The sequence below is a fragment of the Salmo salar genome, chromosome ssa01, assembly GCF_905237065.1.
Source record: "Salmo salar chromosome ssa01, Ssal_v3.1, whole genome shotgun sequence".
Lineage (NCBI taxonomy): Eukaryota > Metazoa > Chordata > Actinopteri > Salmoniformes > Salmonidae > Salmo > Salmo salar.
In genome coordinates, this window is record NC_059442.1 from 62,628,224 (window position 1) to 62,648,247 (window position 20,024).

At 41.4% G+C, this 20,024-nt stretch overlaps 1 protein-coding gene across 6 annotated transcripts in view; it reads right to left on the reverse strand.

Annotated features, from left to right (window-relative positions):
- The window catches only part of LOC106607091 (regulating synaptic membrane exocytosis protein 1), a 67,735-nt gene that overhangs the window by 32,981 nt on the left and 14,730 nt on the right, over positions 1-20,024 (reverse strand). For all 6 annotated transcript variants that reach the window (XM_045720897.1, XM_014203747.2, XM_045720902.1 and 3 more), the window contains exons 3-4: positions 8,868-9,087; positions 8,107-8,118 (exon numbers count right to left, since the gene is read on the reverse strand). In XM_045720897.1, coding sequence (XP_045576853.1) covers positions 8,107-8,118; positions 8,868-9,087 — 232 coding nt within the window. The remainder of the gene's footprint in view (positions 1-8,106; positions 8,119-8,867; positions 9,088-20,024) is intronic.

Sequence of the window (20,024 nt, forward strand, 5' to 3'; positions counted from 1 at the left end):
GACAGTTCACCAGTAAACCGATGCCCAAGTCAAGTTTAGCCCGGCCTCCCCTCCAAACACAGGCTTTTCTGTAAATTAAGCCGCTCAATAGATCTATGAATGTGAGTGTGTGGAATATATAATACATATAAATATATAATATATGGAACAGGTCTTTACTCACTCACACTGGGTGTGTGTTTATGTTTCATTGTGCCCTCACACACACACACTATCTCTACAGTGCCCCTTTACTACTGTAATGCATTGGAGAGTAAGTCTACTGTACTTCTACCTGTCTCCACTAGATGTCTCTCTGCTGCACTTGGGGAGGGGACAACATTGTCCTTAGATAAGTGTGTAAGGGCTTTCACCCTCCTCAGTGGGCTGGTCTATTTTTTTGTTGTGTCCTCCAAGAAAGTATGAGTAGGCTTTCTCAACCAATCTGTTTGTTTAATTGATAAAAAATGTGGGTTAATTTTAATTGATCCAAAATATTCAGGTTCTTTGAGGTCAATTTTATATAACATGTGAAACATAGGCTTCATAAAATGGAATATGTGTAGGTTAGGTAATGGTATGTGTTGTACCTATATGTTTGAAACAAAAGTAGGATACTGAGAGATAGCTCTGTGTCATGTCCCAGTCAATGAGACATTTCCATGAGGTGAATGAACGGCAGAGCGGAGGGAGGCTAGAGACTGTGATCAATAGTAATCATGAGGCGCTTTTGACTTCAGGGGAGATGACACAACGCTGTGTGTTTCTGTTTCTCAGCCACTACCAAACTGCTGCAGGGAGAGACATTGGGTATACACACACTGAACGCTACCCTAAGAGAGTATCAAACAGTGATATGACTACATTGTCGCTATGATGAAATACTACTACAGTGCCTGAAAAAACGTTAAACAGTCTGTTTTCTAGCCTAATCAACACATTCTAAAAACATAGCCTTGGATGTTACAATATGAAGGAAAGAGAAAGAGAGGGAAAGGGAAGGGGAGAGAGCGCTTACTGTCTTGGAAGAGGAATCAGACATCGAAAACAGTGTTTCTGTGAGAAACACTTGGCTTCAGCTCTAACACAGATTTTCACCATTAGATCTGCCATTAGTGTAGACAATGAGCACTGCTTATCATTAGCCATGACACATATGTGACTCATTTCAGGAAACTTGGCGTATGTCGTGCATCACTACTGCAAAGGACAGGCATTTGAATGTAAAAAAAAATGTTTTTATCGAAATTAGTTTTTTTGGGGCAGAAATGCCTTCTGGAACATTTGATCTTTCAAGTGCATTAAAAACAAACTTGTATGCCATCTGTAAATACGAATACAATTGTTAAATTACAAGCCCAGTTGGTTTAGCCACGGAAAAAGTCAGGAACCTTCCCACTAGCTATGATTGGCTGACATAATGGATGGACTGGACATGCCGAGAGACGAGTTCGTATTGGTCTGCCATGTAGCATCCTTCTGTCTATAACATGAGCTGCTCAGTATGTGTAGGTAATTGTTTCTAACAATGCTATTTTGAATGACATCATGAAGAACTGCAAAAGTGTTGCTAATGCGCTTCACTTCATGGAGTTTTGAAATCAGTGGAATGTGCCGTGGAAGCAGCGTATGATAGCTAAGGAGATTGAGAAAATTCTGGCGTTTGATTGCAAATATGCGGAGGGAGTCGAAAAGAAAACACACAGAAGGCTGTTGTATAAAACACATGTCTCTGGATTACATCTTCAAACTAAGGGCAACCATGACATCCGTGAGAGTCTAGCTAGCTACATATTCAGATATTATATATTTATAATTTTGTCAGAAAGTCATTTTCATGTTGTTTTCAAGTTAAAGCGTACTGTTAGCTAGCTAGCTAATGTTAGCTGGCTGGCTTGCTAGCTAACATTACGTGTATGATCTGTGTAGTAATATTATTCGTTTCTGAGAGCCATTTGCATTGCTGGTTATAGCCTAATGTTAGCTAGCTAACATTGAACTTAGTTGGTTAGCTTTAGCTACCTGCAGCTTCATGCAGTTTAGTAACATTATGAGTTGGGATTATGGTTCATTGTTTAGCTAGCTAGCTACATGTCTAAACAAAAGACTCCACAATGCAAGTAACCATTTCACTGTACCGTTTACACCTTCTGTATCCTGTGCATGTGACAAATAAACTTAGATTTTATTTGATATAGTGTGTGTTTACTAGAGACAGTAATGTGAAAAACAACATGACCTGCACCAAAGTCACATTTAGGATATAACATTAAGCTAACAAGACAGTGTCCAAGTTGTAAAAAAATCCAGTAGAATGCCCTGCTTTTATTTTGTCACACTCACAACTGTAAGATATTTTTTGTAATTAGCTTGCCATTAACTTGTAAATATGTTTATTTTCCTGTAATAATTAATGCAAATTAGCTAAAGTTAAGACATTGTCAGCTATATGATATGGTCATTATTTGAACTGGCTAGCCAGCTAACTTAATGTTAGCTAGTTAGCTAACAAGCTACAAACTAACCAAAATATTGTTTAGAATGTTGCTTTTAGTTGCCTGGTTTGCTAGATTGACATATACTAAATACATTTTTAAACAGATGGGTTTATTGGTATTCAAATACACCAGTTATGCTATGTTGGACCACCAGGCTGTTGATGTCATGAAGCCTGTCATTTTTGTGTTTATACTTTTTCATAATGACAACGACAAGTTTGATGTCAAATTACATCGCATGATATCACTGCGATAACTGTCTACAAACATGTCGATAGACATAGTATAAAACAGCCTTTAGTCTTGAAATCTTTGGTTGCTTAGTACACAACCATACTCACTCTGTTTAGCACATGGCCTCACATGTGAATCCATAAAGAGATGTGTGGGGCTAAGGCTTAAGAGGGCGTGAACGACGCTGAAATGGTGTAGACAAAGAGAGCACTCCAATAGGTGTACCAAAATATTCAAGGGACATTTTCTCAAAAGTGGTATTTACAAGTTAATCAACTTTCAAAGCAGTATTACTTTCCCATTGTTCCTCAACTGTAGTGTATGATATACCATTTTCTAGCTCTGAGTCTCTGCTTTTATCCAATGTAAAAAACACCATTTCAATTTTTTCTACATAAGACCGAATCGAGCTGGTCCGTCACATATGGGCTATGCAAGCTACAGTATAAACAGTGGCCACATACGAAAGGCTATACATAAGGGATTAGCAACGTGCATGCCCTGCCCACCTGAGGATCTGTCTTTTTCAGCCATCTTTTTCCTGTGTTTGAGGGGTGCAAAATTCACTTGTCACTTAAATCTCGCTGGATTGACTGTTTTCATTTTACTCCTGTGACTCTTTCATACTCTTACTTGTGCCTGACTTTTTTCCCTTTAGCGCTACGACTACGGAAATGTTTGTAATGACCTGTCAAACACACCCCGGTAATGGCAGAAATTGGCTCTATGGAATACATTGTTGTACCGCTGAATCGAAAAGAACGCTTTGTCAGGGATTTAACGCACCGTCTCAACATTTACATCACAAGAAAGAGAAGAAGGGTAACTTTATTTTGATGGCTGTTAATTTTAAGTGGAATTGAAAAAAAGTTATAATTAAATACAGTTATAATGTTTACAAATTAGATGCGCTGAAATGAAAGCAACTTCCAAAAATGGACAATCGGATTACAGTGATATTATCACTGATCTTGCAAACAATGTAAAGTATGTTTAGATGTTATCTAGAGCTAAGTGTGTTAACCTTTAATCCGATGGCATCCTGCTATTGACACAGTTGTTGAATTATGCAAGAGAACATGACAACAACAGTAAATAATGATGCTGTCTAGACAGCGCAGGTGAATGCAGGTAGGGTAGACAGAACAAGTGTTTGGTGGTTGCAGCCTTGTCCCACCTCTTTATGTTAATGCCTTCATATATGCAAACACAAGTGGCATATTTATGCAAATTTGCCATGTGTCATTTTACACATATTTTTTTTAAATACCTGATACATTAACAAAATGCATATATGAGTGCATTCAACAGTAGTATTTATTATAATTATTTTTAAAACCTTTTAACAGTTTTGATGACAATAAGGGGATACGTAGTCTCAACACAGGGGCTTTCTCTTTTTTAAAACCCCATCTGGGTCTTCAAACAGATACAGAGGGCAGCATAGGTTAGAAATTGGTGTTATACAAACTATATTCAGGGTCCCCACAACTTATACTCAAGGCTATGTAGTCAATACATAGGGGCTGCACAGGTAATAGACAGAGTTTACACATACTACTCAAGAAACAGACACTTATTGCCAAAGCCTCATTAGAGTTAGTGCTGTTGTACGGTGCTGTGGGGGGGTTGGACTAGTGTCTACACTACTCTAATGCATTGTTGGAAGCCCAGAGCACCACTGAGCCAAGTACCAACAAAGTGATAGTTTGGCAGCGCCACTGAGGAAAAGGGCCAAGGGCATGTAAGGGTTTAAACTCAACCTAAAAGTGTGAGTGCTGTAAGGTGTAAAAGGCATGCCTGGAGTAATACCTAATGGTGTAAGTGGTGTGTTGTATGTTACTGGTGGTCTAGTGAGAGTTAGTGGAGTACTATTGGTTGACACTGGAAGTGGTTCTACCTTCTTGCTGGCTACATATCTTAATGGGATAGTGCGAGATTTTGGCAAGTAAGCCCTTTTTCTACTTACCAAGAGGCAGACGGACACATGGATATCATTTTATGTCTCTGCGTGCAGTTTGAAGGAAGTTCAAGGTTGTTTCGGCGAGTTGTTTCTTACTAGCGTTAGCACAATGACTGGAAGTCTATAGGTACAGCTAGCTTGCGCTAGAGGTTGACACAGGAGTGAAAATTCATTCCTGTCCCGTCTTGTCCTGTCAATTACTTTCCTGTACTATCCTGATCCCGCAACAGTTCTATAACCCCAGAACTTTCCTTTACCTTTCCAATAAAAATCACTCCCATCCTGTCCTGCGCTCAATTTTGCGCGCAGAAATATGTAGGTTATTGTGTTTGTTTAGGAAGTAAGCCTATTGAAAATGATTTCAGTAATGCAATATGCGACTGTGATATGTGGTTGTCTTACCTATCTTAGTTAAATGCACTGACTGTAAGACTAAGTCGATCTGGATAAAAGAGCGCATTCTAAATTACCTAAATATAGATTGATTAAGCTGGAGGATGAGGACTGAGACCCCAGTCAGATGGTCTGCTCAGCATCAGCCTATAGCTGAGCACTGAGCACATAAACTCAGCAAAAAAAGAAACATCCCATTTTTAGGACCCTGTCTTCGAAAGATAATTCGTAAAATCCAAAATAACTTCACAGATCTTCATTGTAAAGGGTTTAAACACAGTTTCCCATGCTTGTTCAATGAACCATAAACAATTAATGAACATGCACCTGTGGAACAGTCATTAAGACACTAACAGCTTACAGACAGTAGGCAATTATGGTCACAGTTATGAAAACTTAGGACACTAAAGAGGCCTTTCTACTGACTCTGAAAAACACCAAAGAAAGATGCCCAGGGTCCCTGCCTGTCTGCGCGAACGTGCCTTAGGCATGCTGCAAGGAGCCATGAGGACTGCAGATGTGGCCAGGGCAATACATTGCCATGTCTGTACTGTGAGATTGCCTAAGACAGCGCTACAGGGAGACAAGATGAACAGCTGATTGTCCTTGCAGTGGCAGACCACGTGTAACAACACCTGCACAGGATCGGTACATCCGAACATCACACCTGCGGGACAGGTACAGGATGGCAACAACAACTGCCCGAGTTACACCAGGAACGCACAATCCCTCCATCAGTGCTCAGACTGTCCGCAATAGGCTGAGAGAGGCTGGACTGAGGTCTTGTAGGCCTGTTGTAAGGCAGGTCCTCACCAGACATCACCAGCAACAACGTCGCCTATGGGCACAAACGCACCGTTGCTGGACCAGACAGGACTGGCAAAAAGTGCTCTTCACTGATGAGACGTAGTTTTGTCTCACCAGGGGTGATTGTCGGATTCGCATTTATCGTTGAAGGAATGAGCATTACACCAAGGCCTGTACTCTGGAGCGGGATCGATTTGGAGGTGGAGGGTCCGTCATGGTGTGGGACGTTGTGTCACAGCTGTGCGTTACAGGGAAGACATCCTCCTCTGTCATGTGGTACCCTTCCTGCAGGCTCATCCTGACATGCCCCTCCAGCATGACAATGCCACCAGCCATACTGCTCGTTCTGTGCGTGATTTCCTGCAAGACAGGAATGTCAGTGTTCTGCCATGGCCAGTGAAGAGCCCGGGTCTCAATCCCATTGAGCACGTCTGGGACCTGTTGGATCGGAGGGTGAGGGCTAGGGCCATTCCCCCCCAGAAATGTCTGGGAACTTGCAGGTGCCTTGGTGGAAGAGTGGGGTAACATCTCACAGCAAGAACTGGCAAATCTGGTGCAGTCCATAAGGAGGAGATGCACTGCAGTACTTAATGCAGCTGGTGGCCACACCAGATACTGACTGTTACTTTTGATTAAGACCCCCCACCCCCCCTCCCCCTTTGTTCAGGGACACATTATTACATTTCTGTTAGTCACAGATCTGTGGAACTTGTTCAGTTTATGTCTCAGTTGTTGAATCTTGTTATGTTCATAGAAATATTTACACATGTTAAGTTTGCTTTTTTTGCTGAGTTTATGAACATTTACAACACATGAACATTTACAACACATTAACAACACATTAACATTTACAACACATGAACATTCACAACACTTTAACATTTACAACTCATTTCCATAAACAACGCTTACATTTACATCACATTAACATTTACAACACATGAACATTCACAACACTTTAACATTTACAACACTTACATTTACAGCACATTAACATTTACAACACATTAACATTCACAACACTAACATTTACAACACTTTAACATTTACAACACTTTAACATTTACAACACTTTAACATTTACAACACATGAACATTTACAACACTATCATTTACACCACTTACATTTACAGCACATTAACATTTACAACACATTAACATTTACAACACTTTAACATTTACAACACATTAACATTTACAGCACTAACATTTACAACACATTAACAACACACTAACATTTACAACACATTAACATTTACAACGCATTAACATTTGCAACACATTAACATTTACTACATGAACAAAATGATATATTTTTTAAACCTGAGCGGCAGTACTGCATAAGTATTTCACTCTTCAGCTCAGATGGCACGGGTTCAGTTAAATACGCCAACAATTGGGCTTGACTGTAAGGTTGTTGGGAATAGAGCAGCTATTGTCCCGCTCTCCGGTTGGTAGCCTATTTGATTAAACTGCAGCATATTTTACAAGCCGTTTACTCCATCAAATTTAGCTAAAACATCACTCTTTCCTTGGCTCTAATGTCAATGTTAGTGTTGGGTCCTTGGCTGCAACAAGACGTTGCAATTCCTCTATTAAAGGCTTCCTCATTTAGCAAACTGATGTAGATTGGCATCTGAGGTAGCCTATAGTGACTGGCTAGAACTGGAGATACTGTAAGCATGAGAGTGAGCCGGGGGAGGGGGGAAAATTACCCTTTTTTTTCTTTAGCTCCTCCCACCAGCCTCCACTGATTTTTATTGAGCAAAACTATATTAGGCCTAGCCTACACAGTTGTTGTTTTTTTATGAAATGCTCTACACATGAACAGGTACTGCCTGTTCCTGTGGACTGTTGATCCTGTTTCATCTTGTCCTGAACTTGACTCTAGAACTTTACTCCCATTCCTGCCAGAATCCTGCGGGAGTCCTGTTCCTGTGTTAACCTCTAGCTTGCGCTAACACTAGTTAGAAACTTTCTTCCAACTGTATGCAGAGACATAATAATGGTATCCATGAGTTCATTTGACTCTGACTTAGTAGAAAAAGGGCTTAGTTACCAAAATCTCACACTATCCCTTTAAGGTCTTAATGAGTCACATTCCTGCATCTACACCTCGGACACCTGTAATTAAAAAACATGACACTGTCAAAATGCTGCAAAAGTTCTGGGTGCAAATGGAGTTCACTAAACCACATACTGTATGTCTTCACAGAAAGAAGAAACACTCACCACTTTCTCCTCCTGTTGTCAGCATCCAGGTGGCATATGAGAGAGAAATAAACAGAGATGGAGGGAAATAGGGAAAGAGAGAAAAGGGGAGATGAGGACACATCTAAAAAAAAATCGAAAACCTGCTTGAGAGCACACACCTTATGGTGATAGAGATGTTTTCATCCAAATCAAAATGAGGTTATCCACAAACTTCCTTAACAGCAGCACAAGCCTGATTGATTATGAGTTGAGGTGGTGGAGGTGGGGGGGGACTCAACAGGTTGGTAATCCCTGTTTAAAAGCCCCCCACAACTATCTCCCCTCTCTCACACACAGTGGCCTCTCCACACTGTGCTCATTAGGGCTACATAATTAGAATGCATGATGTGTGTGTGTGTGTGGGGGGGGGTAATTAAATATCACACTGTGGGTGGCCGGGTGGGCTCCCTGCATGGGGCCCCCACAACTCCACTGTGTCTCTAGTCCCGGCCCGATCCCCGGGGGGAACAAAGAGATCCTCCTGCACCCAGTCCCTGTCTAATTCCAAATTAACCTTTACCAGCCTCTACCTGGGTACCACACTGCTGCAGCCCACCCTAACCCCCCCTCCCCGAACACACTCACTCTACAGCTAATCTGGCCCAGCACCTTTCCTCCACCTGAGCACAAACACTTAGACAACACATTGTCAGTGAAAGTGGAGTAAACAGGGGGCATGTGTTTGTGCGTGCGTGCATGTGTGTGTGTGTGTGTGTGTGTGTGTGTATACATTGCCTTACATTGTTGGAGCGCAGGGACACCCTCCCCCCGCAGCGGGCACAGAACTTGATCTGGCAGTAGGAGCAGAGGTTGCCACAGCCATCAGCAAATTTGGTCTTATGGCAGATGCCACAGGTGGGCGCGTCGTCCCGATGCTGGCTCGTGGTGGTCTGCCGACGCGTCTCCTCCCCCACCCGCCGCACCGTCTCCCTGTAGCTGGACAACTGCTGCTGGATACCTCTGAGAGAACAGGAGGGGAGGAAAGGTGCAACGGTAGCTAACGTTACATACTTTAAGACCTCGCCAAAGCATTTGAAGCATTAACTTTGCCACATGAATGAATTCTCTCAGCATGAATTGTCTTCACACATCTTTACATAATCGGATGAAAACCTGGTAACTTCCTTTTTGCCAAAATGTATTCAAAATAGATTCTGAGGTTTCATAATTATACGTTCGTTAATGGGACAATAAGGCAGTTTTTTTCCATTTCCTGAAAAGTTCCTGTTTTGGAGAATCCGACAGTGACTATATGATACAGTATGTACATATTGCATGACATATAATAAAGACATAATACAGATAACAGACATTTAAAAAGTATATGAATCTGTCAGCGCACTGCACACAGAGCACCCTGTGGCAGCAAGTACAATTGCAAGTTTGATTTCCTTCTAACATTCTGTCTGTCTCGCAACTGCACCCACCTGACAATGCTGAACCAGACCAAAATATGAGACAGGATTCAACACGTTATACTATAGATGCATTTATATGGTCTCTTGTAAACAGCCATTGGCTATTGGTAATGCTTATAGTATGTTTAGTAATACATATTACCACCTATGTATGTTATTTATAAATGCTGTTAATATGAGCTATTTTCAAATGCTTATAGACAAGGTAACTTTGTTGTAGGGTGATAATAGGCAGTATACAGTTGTAGATACAGTCCATCCATAATCAATTATAAACACATTTAGTCAGAATCAAATACAGAGCAGATAGTAGCTTCCAAAATACTGTAACATTCAAATACTATAGGTAGCGTTAGATGTATTATCTTTACTTACAGACAGGGTGTCATTGGCGTAGCCTCCTCCCCATAAAACCAGCCTTAAAAACTACAATTCCCAAGAGGACAGGAGGTCCCAAACAACTGACTGCATCAAACATCCAAAAGGCCTTAGGCTAAATATCCACATTCTTCACTCTACTACTGGTGTCACAAAACAAACTATTCCCCTATCATACCTTCAAACACATCCTCCTCCCTGGACTATCCCACCAACAGTGACATCCCTGTATTCCTGTATCTTATCCCTGTAAATACACACGCTTCAACACACACACTTCAACACACACTCACTCACACCCGCACTCGTACTTACACACACACACACACACACACACACACACACACACACACACACACACACACACACACACACACACACACACACACACACACACACACACACACACACACACACACACACACACACTCACACTTACACACACACAAAATACAAAACCCCTTCCCATCCCATGCCGTCTTCCTCGCTGCGCCCCGGGCCTAATCTCTGTTATCTATTGGCCCTAAAGGTTAGACAGGGGTCACCTGCTGCTTTGTCTCCTCAGGGTTTATATCCTCAGCTCCATGACTCTCACGTAATCACACTGTCACAAGCCCCCTTTCCAATACTTAGGCCTGGTTTGAATAATTTAGAAATGTATCCTTCCTTACTCCCCTCTGAGGTAACCACCGCTTAAACGCAGTTGAATAGGTGAGAGTATGGATTCATAACATTCCTTTCACCAGTCAATTACGGGAAGGAGATGAGCGAAGGAAGCTATCTCCAACTATTGGACTCAAGCCGACGCAACTGCTCTGGCGAACTCTCTCGCTCAGATGGGTAAACTTTAAACTTAAATCTCCATTAGATTGTGCAACACTGTTGAATGTTTTTGAGCGATACATGAAAAACATCTTTAAAAGTGAACAGAGATGAGGAGAGAGAAATAGAGCGAAAAATATGTATTTATGAGAAGATCTGAGAGAGCGCTCATCTTTCAAGATTCAGGAGAGACTGTCTGACAGGAGCTCATTAAGAAAAGCTAGAAAACACAGATGCATAAATGAGATACAAGCTTAAACCAGTGAGCCCAAGCTTTACTTCTACCAGAACAAACACACACAAATGAACGCACAGACACACATGCACACAACGCACACAGAGAGACACACACACACTTCCCTTTGCGTCACACCATTCAGTACTATCTCTCTTTTAAGAAATAAAAATAATCCCTTTGTGAAATGCAAATTTGTCCAAGTGTGTTTTTTAAACAAATCGCGCCAAACAATTCAATCTGGGGAAACAACATTAGCATAAAGCATCACATATAATAATTAAGCCATGCAACACTAGCGAGCTTGCTGAGACTCTAGGACTACTGTAGCTACAACAAAGCGTACTGTACAGCACTGTATGCACACCTGTAAACACACACAGCGAATAGGCATATTGAGAATGGATATTTCAGATGGGCTTACTTGGGGGATATGATCATGTAGGTGGCAAGATCTACCTCGCTGCCTCGAGAATGAATGAGAGTGAATGGTGTGGCTGTTCACACAGTCCTGTGCAGTGGAGCTCGATCATTTCCCCAGTCTTCTCCAGCCGAGGGGGAGGGAGTCAAAGAAGGCCTTTAGAAGGCGTGACGTGATGTGACAGACGTGAAAAGCCAGCAGTATCTCAGCCACCAAACAAGGACAAACGTCCTGCGAACACACACACGCTGTCCCCCATTTCATCAAGCTCTGGCAGGATGGCCCTGGTCCCTATAAACAGCGCTGGTTGTAAATCCTCCAACACACACATGAAAGCATGCACATACAGTACGCACTCCTACGATGTCCCAGAGGATCAATGGGTCTGTGTGATTTGTCTCTAACATGTGGGACACGCGTATGATAGAGCTGTGCAGCTCATTGACTCCTGTTAAAATCCTAAAATCTACCGCCAGTGTCCTGAATCCAGAAACATCCCATCACACGTGTGGAGATGCAGGGGACGGGCCCTACATTCTGAAATTGCATTTTTTTGTCCGCTGTTAGTTTTATCATTGGAATGTGATACAAAACGAGACAACGGTGTGCTTTAGGACCATGATGACGCCTCCGAGCGGTCGGGTAGGCTGTTTGGAGTGTTTGGAGTGTTTATCCGAATAATATATATTTTTTAAGTTATGTCCCCCCCACTTCTAAAACAAAAGTTGTGTCCCTATGTTGATAGCTATAATACAATATGGTGAACAGTCCTAGTACGAAACCAATCAAAGGGCAATGTGAAGCTACTGTTTATACCTGTCAAATTCCTTCTGATCTACACGAAGTGCCTGGGGGCAAGAGGCTAGATGCTGTTTCAGGATTGGGGGGTGAACATCACTCTAAAAATTCCTTCACACTTGACCGGAGAGTGGGCATAGATGAGCATGTCCTAGCACCATTACAATGGACTTTGGGTAATGGAATCTCATGTTATCAGCTGGGAGAGGTCTCCAATTATAGTTCTCTCTGAGGGGAACTGGGAGCATATTTAGTGCTGAATAAAAAATAGAGCCCAAGCCCCTACTCCCTAGCCCCTCCTTATAATCACTCTAAATAATAATATAGGCATTCATCAGATGCTTTTATTCAACTTTGAGTTCATATGTGACCGGTGGCCACTAAAGTGCCTTCTATCCCACTGTATCGCCAGCCAAGTGCGTCCAGCTGGCTAATCAAGGGTGTGGTTGTGCCAGTTTATTTAAGCAGAGCGCTTCCTTCTGTCGGGAGATTGTTTTATCATTTAGAAGGTTGGCATGCCTTTGGAGTATGAGAGCAGTGACAGCCCAAATCCAGAGAGTCTTAAATATTCTGAAAGTATTGTGTGTATAACAGCGCCAGTAAACGTTACACTGAGTTCCTCTCTCCTCTTCCTTGGACACGCCCAGCGGGTGAGACAGAGGGATAGAAGTGACCACTGATCACATATTAAATTATAGTCGCTTTGGATAAAATAATCTGATTAATGACTATATTATTATTTAGTGGGAGTCGGAGCTTCATGTTGCACGCCACCGGTTACACACGTGTCCAATATACACTGAATGTTCCATGACATAGACTGACCAAGTGAATCCAGGTGAAAGCTATGGTCCCTTATTGATGTAAATCCACTTCTGTCAGTGTAGATGAAGGGGATGAAATAGGTTAAAGAATGATTTTTAAGCCTTGAGACAATTGAGACATGGATTGTGTATGTGTGTCATTCATAGGGTGAATGGCCAAGACAAAATATTGAAGTGCCTTTGTACAGGGTATGGTAGTACGTGCCAGGCTGACCGGTTTGAGTGTGTCAAGAACTGCAACGCTGCTGGGTTTTTCACGCTCAACAGTTTCCCGTGTATCAAGAATGGTCCACCACCCAAAGGACATCCAGTCAACTTGGCACAACTGTGGGAAGCAATGGAATCAACATTGGACAGCATTTGTACACTCAGTGTATGTACCCCATGCAGGAATCCAACCCACAACCCTACAAGCCCACTGATCCATGAGACTTACCGATACTCTATATCTGTACTAATAAACTCAGTCCCATGCCGCCTAATCGAGCTTCAGTGACTAAGGGTTCCCTTCCTGACTCACCCTCTCCTCTCAAATCGATATTCAAAAGGCAAGCGGGCATGAATCAAAAAACAATGAGGGAGTGTCAAATAAGAGCGAGAGAAAATCACTTCGCAGCCATTTAGAAATTAAGCTCTCTCTCTCTCTCTCCCTCTCTCTTTCTCCAAACAGGGGGCGTCATCCACCTGATTGATTTCTGTAAATTCACAATCCTATAATAGATGAGCTTGAAAAAAAAAAAGATTCCTCCTTTTGCTATTTGCAAAATTGGAAAGCAGTAAAGGGTGCCAGCTTTGTGGCTGGCCCCTGTAGACGTAGAATAAAGGACAGAGGAGTGTGAGTGTGTGTGTGTGTGTGTGTGTGTGTGTGTGTGTGTGTGTGTGTGTGTGTGTGTGTGTGTGTGTGTATGTGTGTATGTATGTATGTATGTATGTATGTATGTATGTATGTATGTATGTATGTATGTATGTATGTATGTGTGTGTGTGTGTGTGTGTGTGTGTGTGTGTGTGTGTGTGTATGTGTGTGTGTGTGTGTGTGTGTTTAGCTGGGGGGTTGAAAATGATGATGATGCCTTTACATCATAATGACAAAAAAAACACTTTAGTGTTTCTTATTTAGCCCATACTCAGTCGCTCTCCTCTGTTCCTATGCTAGGAGGGTTGGTCTGTGCCCGCTGTGGTGAGGTGCAGTGGTCTGTGCCCTCTCTGGGTGGCACCTCACCACCATATGGCATCAACGACATACAATATGCCACAGTCTGTCTTTCTGTCTTTCCCTCTCACTCACTCTTTCATTTTTTTCTCTCTCTGGCAGGGTCTGCACTTCCACCCTCCCTCCCTTGCTTCCGCCGGAACTGTCGCCATGCTGAGTGGCCCACGTGGCTTCACCTTCCCCCTGTCCCACCATCCTTTCTTTCAGTCTCTCACTCATCCTGCTTCAACCTCTCTCCCTCCTCCCCTCTCGGAATTCCTCTCCTCTGGTGTGCATATTCCTCAACCATGGTTAGCTTTTTTCCCTTCCTCCATCTTGCTCTTCTCTCTCTACTCTCTATTTAGCTCAGCTGCTCTCTGACACATTTCTCTCTATGACACACATGCTCTTTCCTGTCTTCATCTCTGCCTCCCTATTCCCTCAACCTATGCCGGGTGGCCATTTTGGTGATTATCTAGGTTCACCAACCTCAGGACACATGCACTGTATTGATTATTGGCTATGCAACACAAACTCTCCTTGGGTACATGGAGTAACATTAATCTCCCCTCTTTAGGAGCATTCACGTGTCTTAGACTGGGCTGGTCTGGAGGGCCTATCCTCATTACTGAGTGGGACTTCAAGAAACCTACAGCTCGTAGACAATAACATTTCCCAGCAGAGAGAGAGAGCGATGGATGGAGAGACGAGAGAGAGAGACGAGAGAGAGAGACGAGATAGGGGGGGGGTCGAGAGAGACAGAGTAAGATTCAGTCCACTTGAGAAGACACTCCACTCTGTCAATAACACACCTCATTACTTACACACTGTCACAAGCTTAAAGAGCACTAAAGTCACACACACATACAGGCGGGAAGGCCGACGCGCACGCACACAGTAATTAGCCAGATACCTGAGGTTGTCTATTTTTACACCACATTTTAGGCTTTATAAAACTGATAAAAGACAGGCAGTGTGGAGGAGATAAAGAGGAAGGGATAGAGGAAGAGATTGAGCGATGGAAATAGAAGATGGGGAAGACAGATGGAGAAAGCACCAGAGCCAACAGCAGAGCTAAGTGGGTAGTGTGCTCCCCAGACAGAACTGGGCAATTCCATGCTAACGCAATTACGCTTGGACTTTTTCACTTTAAAATGTATGCCAAACAAAAACCATTGATTTCAAAGTTTAACAAACCACACAACTCTATGCACAAGGACTACTTTGAACAATTTACAAAGAACATTTCACAAAAACACATTGACTGGAAGAACTGTGTAGATGCAAAGTTTGGTAACAGAATTACGGTAAAATCTCCCTCAGTTTTTATGCAACCACATTTTCAAAAACTCTGTTAAATATCTCCTTGATTCAAGATTCAAATATGTCTGCAGAAAGAATGGTGTGTCAGCTATGACACCTTGAGTTTGAAAAAATATATTTTCGTTTTTGAACTACAGTAGGTGAAGTGGATTTGGTCGGGTAATGAAATTCCGGTAACAGAATGACATCATGGGTACCTGATCTGTACTTTACAGAAATGCACAATTAGTGATATGAATATAATTCTCTTCCTGGTGATGTTTCCTGAATAGGTACACAAAGGTAGAACAATTTAATATCCTTTTTTGCATAAGTGGGTATTATTGTAATGAGCTAACATTTGGTTGGTCTTCGCCAGATCAAATCTGAAACAATCATAGACGACTATGTTTCACGAGTTTGGACATCACGGTACAGCACAGAAGAGCAGAGTAGAGTTTAGTACAGTACAGTAAAGCACATCACAGTAGAGTTCAGTACATTATACTGTACTATACTCTAGTGCGCTCTAATGCAGGGGTTCTCAAAGTGGGGTCCGGGTCCGTGGTACTGCAGGGGGTCCACGTCCAGATCTCAAAACAAATAAAAAATATTTAATTATTCAATTAAGTTTAGAACAAGATTAAATTACTTTTGGCCAAGGGATCAGTGGAATAAGTTTAAAGGGTGTAATACAACACAATGTAATATTATGAATCTACAATTTAACCCTGTGCAACATGGGCCTGGAAAGCTCACAGATATTGGTATCCACAGTACTCTACCAATTATACATTTTTCAACTCAATACCCTCCCAAAGAATCTCTAGAATTGCAAGAAATTAGCTGAAAAACGAATTATTTTCTCTCCGGTGACAAGAGATGGGCCTTTAAAATGTTCCTTTGCAGGGCCCAAGACTTGGTTTGAAGTCATAGTTAAACTCCTTGTATGCAATTTTATTTTTTTATCTCAATCAAGTTGTGTTCTGATTATGTGGGGGTGATGAATTTACTACCACAAAAGGGGTCCCTGGCCCCAAAAACTCCCTAGTCCTTGCCGATGACAAGCATACCCATAACAAGATGCAGCCACCACCATGCTAGAAAATATGAAGAGTGGTACTCAGTAATGTGTTATGTTGGATTGTCCCCCAAACATAATGCTTTGTTTTCAGGACATAAAGTTAATTTATTTACCACATTTTTTGCACTTTTACTTAAATGTCTTATTGCAAACAGGATGCATGATGTGGAATATGTGTATTCTGTAAAGGCTTTCTTCTTTTCACTCTGTCAATTAGGTTAGTAGTGTTTAGTAACTACAATGTTGTTGATCCATCTTCAGTTTACTCTTATCACAGCCATTAAACTCTAACTGTTTTAAAGACACCATTGGCCTCATGGTGAAATCCCTGAGCGGTTTCCTTCCTCTCCGGCAACTGAGTTAGGAAGGATGCCTGTATCTTTGTAGTGACTGGGTGTATTGATACACCATCCAAAGTGTAAATAATAACTTCACCATGCTCAAAGGGATAGTCAATGTTAGCTTTTTTTTATGTTTACTAATCTACCAATTGGCACTCTTCTTTGCGAGGCATTGGAAAACCTCCCTGATCTTTGTGGTTGAATTTGTGTTTGAAATTCACTGCTCGTCTGATGGACTAGATAATTGTATGTGTGGAGTACAGAGATGAGGTAACATAGGCTAATGTGATTAGCTTGAGGTTGTAAGTATCAAGAACATTTCCCAGGATATAGACATATCTGATATTGGCAGAAAGCTTGAATTCTTGTTAATCGGACTGCCCTGTCCAATTTACAGTAGCTATTACAGTGAAAGAATACCACGCTGTTGTTTGAGGAGAGTGCACAGTTATGAACTTGAAAAGTTATTAATAAACCAATTAGGCACATTTGGGCAGTCTTGATACAACATTTAAATAGAAATGCAATGGTTCATTGGATCAGTCTAAAACTTTGCCCATACACTGCTGCCATCTAGGGGCCAAAATCTAAATTGCACCTGGGCTGGAATAATACATTATGGCCTTTCTCTTGCATTTCAAAGATGATGGTACAAAAAAAATAAAAAAACACGTTTTCTTCTTTTTATTATCTTTTACCAGATCTAATGTGTTATATTCTACATTCCTTTCACATTTGCAGAAACTTCAACGTGTTTCCTTTCAAATGGTACCAAGAATATGCATATCCTTTCTTCAGTTGCTGAGCTACAGGCAGTTAGATTTGGGTATGTCATTTTAGGCCAAAATTTAAAAAAAGGGCTCGATCCTGAAAAGTTTTTTAAAAACTATTATTACACACAGAGTGAGTCCATGTAATATATTATGTGACATTTTTACTCCTGAACTTATTTAGGCTTGCCATAACAAAGGGGTTGAATACTTATTGACTCAAGACATTTCAGGATTACATTTTTTATAAATTTGTTTTAAAAATCTAAAAACATAACGCCATTTTGACATTTTGGAGTATTGTGTAGACCAGTGACACAACATCTCAATTTAATTCATTTTAAACTGGAAAAAGTCAAGGGATGTGAATACTTTCTGAAGGCAAATGTCCTGAGTCTGTACCCCACACATACAATTATCTGTAAGGTCGCTCAGTTGAGCAGTGAATGTCAAACACAAATTGAACCACAAAGACCAGGGAAGTTTTCCAATGGAAACTTATTCTTGACTAGAGTCAATGTCTGCACCCCGCAGAAAATAAATTAGCAAAATACAAAAATCCCCATGAAAAATCTCTGTTTAAGCTTGAGATATTTGTTTTTTTGCAATGCTCAATCCACAGCATCCACCGATGATTCACTGCTCGTCTGAGGGACTAGATAATTGTATGTATGGAGTACAGAGATTAGGTAGTTATTCATAAATCCGTCGATGACAGAGCTAAAAAAAAATGGATCTTCTCACAAAATTGTCAGTAGCGTCCGAATGGTTTGGCCTACAAACTATGACATATGGAAAGATGAGACTCTCACAAACATGGTGGTGCCCTCCGTTTTGCTCTATGACCCCCACAAGCATCTTGGGACTAGTCTGAAGTTGGTACAGCCATCTGCTAACTTCTGTCTGTAGCGTCCGAACAGTTTGGGCTACACAATAATCCTCTGCGGAAGGGTGAGACTCTCGTGAACACGTACATGTAAATTGTTTAACTCTAGGATGCCCACAAGCCTCACAAGACTCGTCTGAAAGTCCCCCGGTACCAGTTGAAAAAATTGACCCCCCACGGCTTAGACAGGGCTTAGTCTGTAGATGAACAGTTACAGATAGGAGAAAACTGAGGATGGATCAACAACATGTTCGTTACGCCACAATACTAACCTAAATGAGAGTGAAAAGAAGGAAGCCTGTACAGAATAAAAATATTCCAAAACATTCATCCTGTTTGCAACAAGACACTAAAGTAATATGTCAAAAATGTTGGTAAAGCAATTCAATTTTGACCTAAATAGAAAGTGTTATGTTTGGGGAAAATCCAATTCAACACATTACTGAGTACCACTATCCATATTTTCAAGCATAGTGGTGTCTGCATCATGTTATGGGTATTATTGTAATCATTAAAAACTGGGGAGGTTTTCAGGATAAAACAATTATTGAATGGAGCTAAGCACAGGCAAAATCCGAGGGAAAAACCTGTATCAGTATGCTTTCCACCAGACACTGGGAGATCAATTCACCTTTCAGAAGGAAAATAACCTAAAACACAAGGCTAAATCTACACTGGAGTTGCTTACCATGAAGACAGTGAATATTCCTGAGTGGCCGAGTTATAGTTTTGACTTAAATCTGCTTGAAAATCTATGGCAAGATCTGAAAATGGTTGTCTAGCAATGATCAAATGATAATGGGCAAATGTTGAACAATCCAGGTGTGGAAAGCTCTTAGAGACTTAACCAGAAAGAGTCACAGCTGTAATCACTGCCAAAGGTGATTCTAACATGTATTGATGCAGGGGGGTTGAATACTTATCTAGTCAAGATATATTAGTGTTTAATTTTTTTATTATTATATTTTTTTTTTACAAATGTTAGAATTTTTCTTCCACTTTGACATTAGACCATTTTTTGTAGAACATTGACAATTTGATCCCACTTTGTAACACACACAAAATGTGGAAAAGTCAAGGGCTGTGAATACTTTCTGAAGGCACTTGTACAGTACCGTACTGTACTCTACTTTACTGTACTGTACTTTACTGTTCTCTACTTTGCTGTATTGTACTGTGCTGTCCAAACTAGGGTTGAATGGCGGGAGCCGGTTACCGGGATTTACCGCGCAAAACCACTCCCTTTTCCCGGGAGAAATAACATCAAGTAACCGGTCAATTATAACAAATTATTTATATGAACATCATAACGTGAAATGGAACTGTTAAATAATTTGTGATGTCGAAAAATGCCTTCTCTATGGCCTCTGCATGATGAATCAATGCTCAGGGTGGGGACAGACAGCCCATCTCAGTATGAAGTGCAG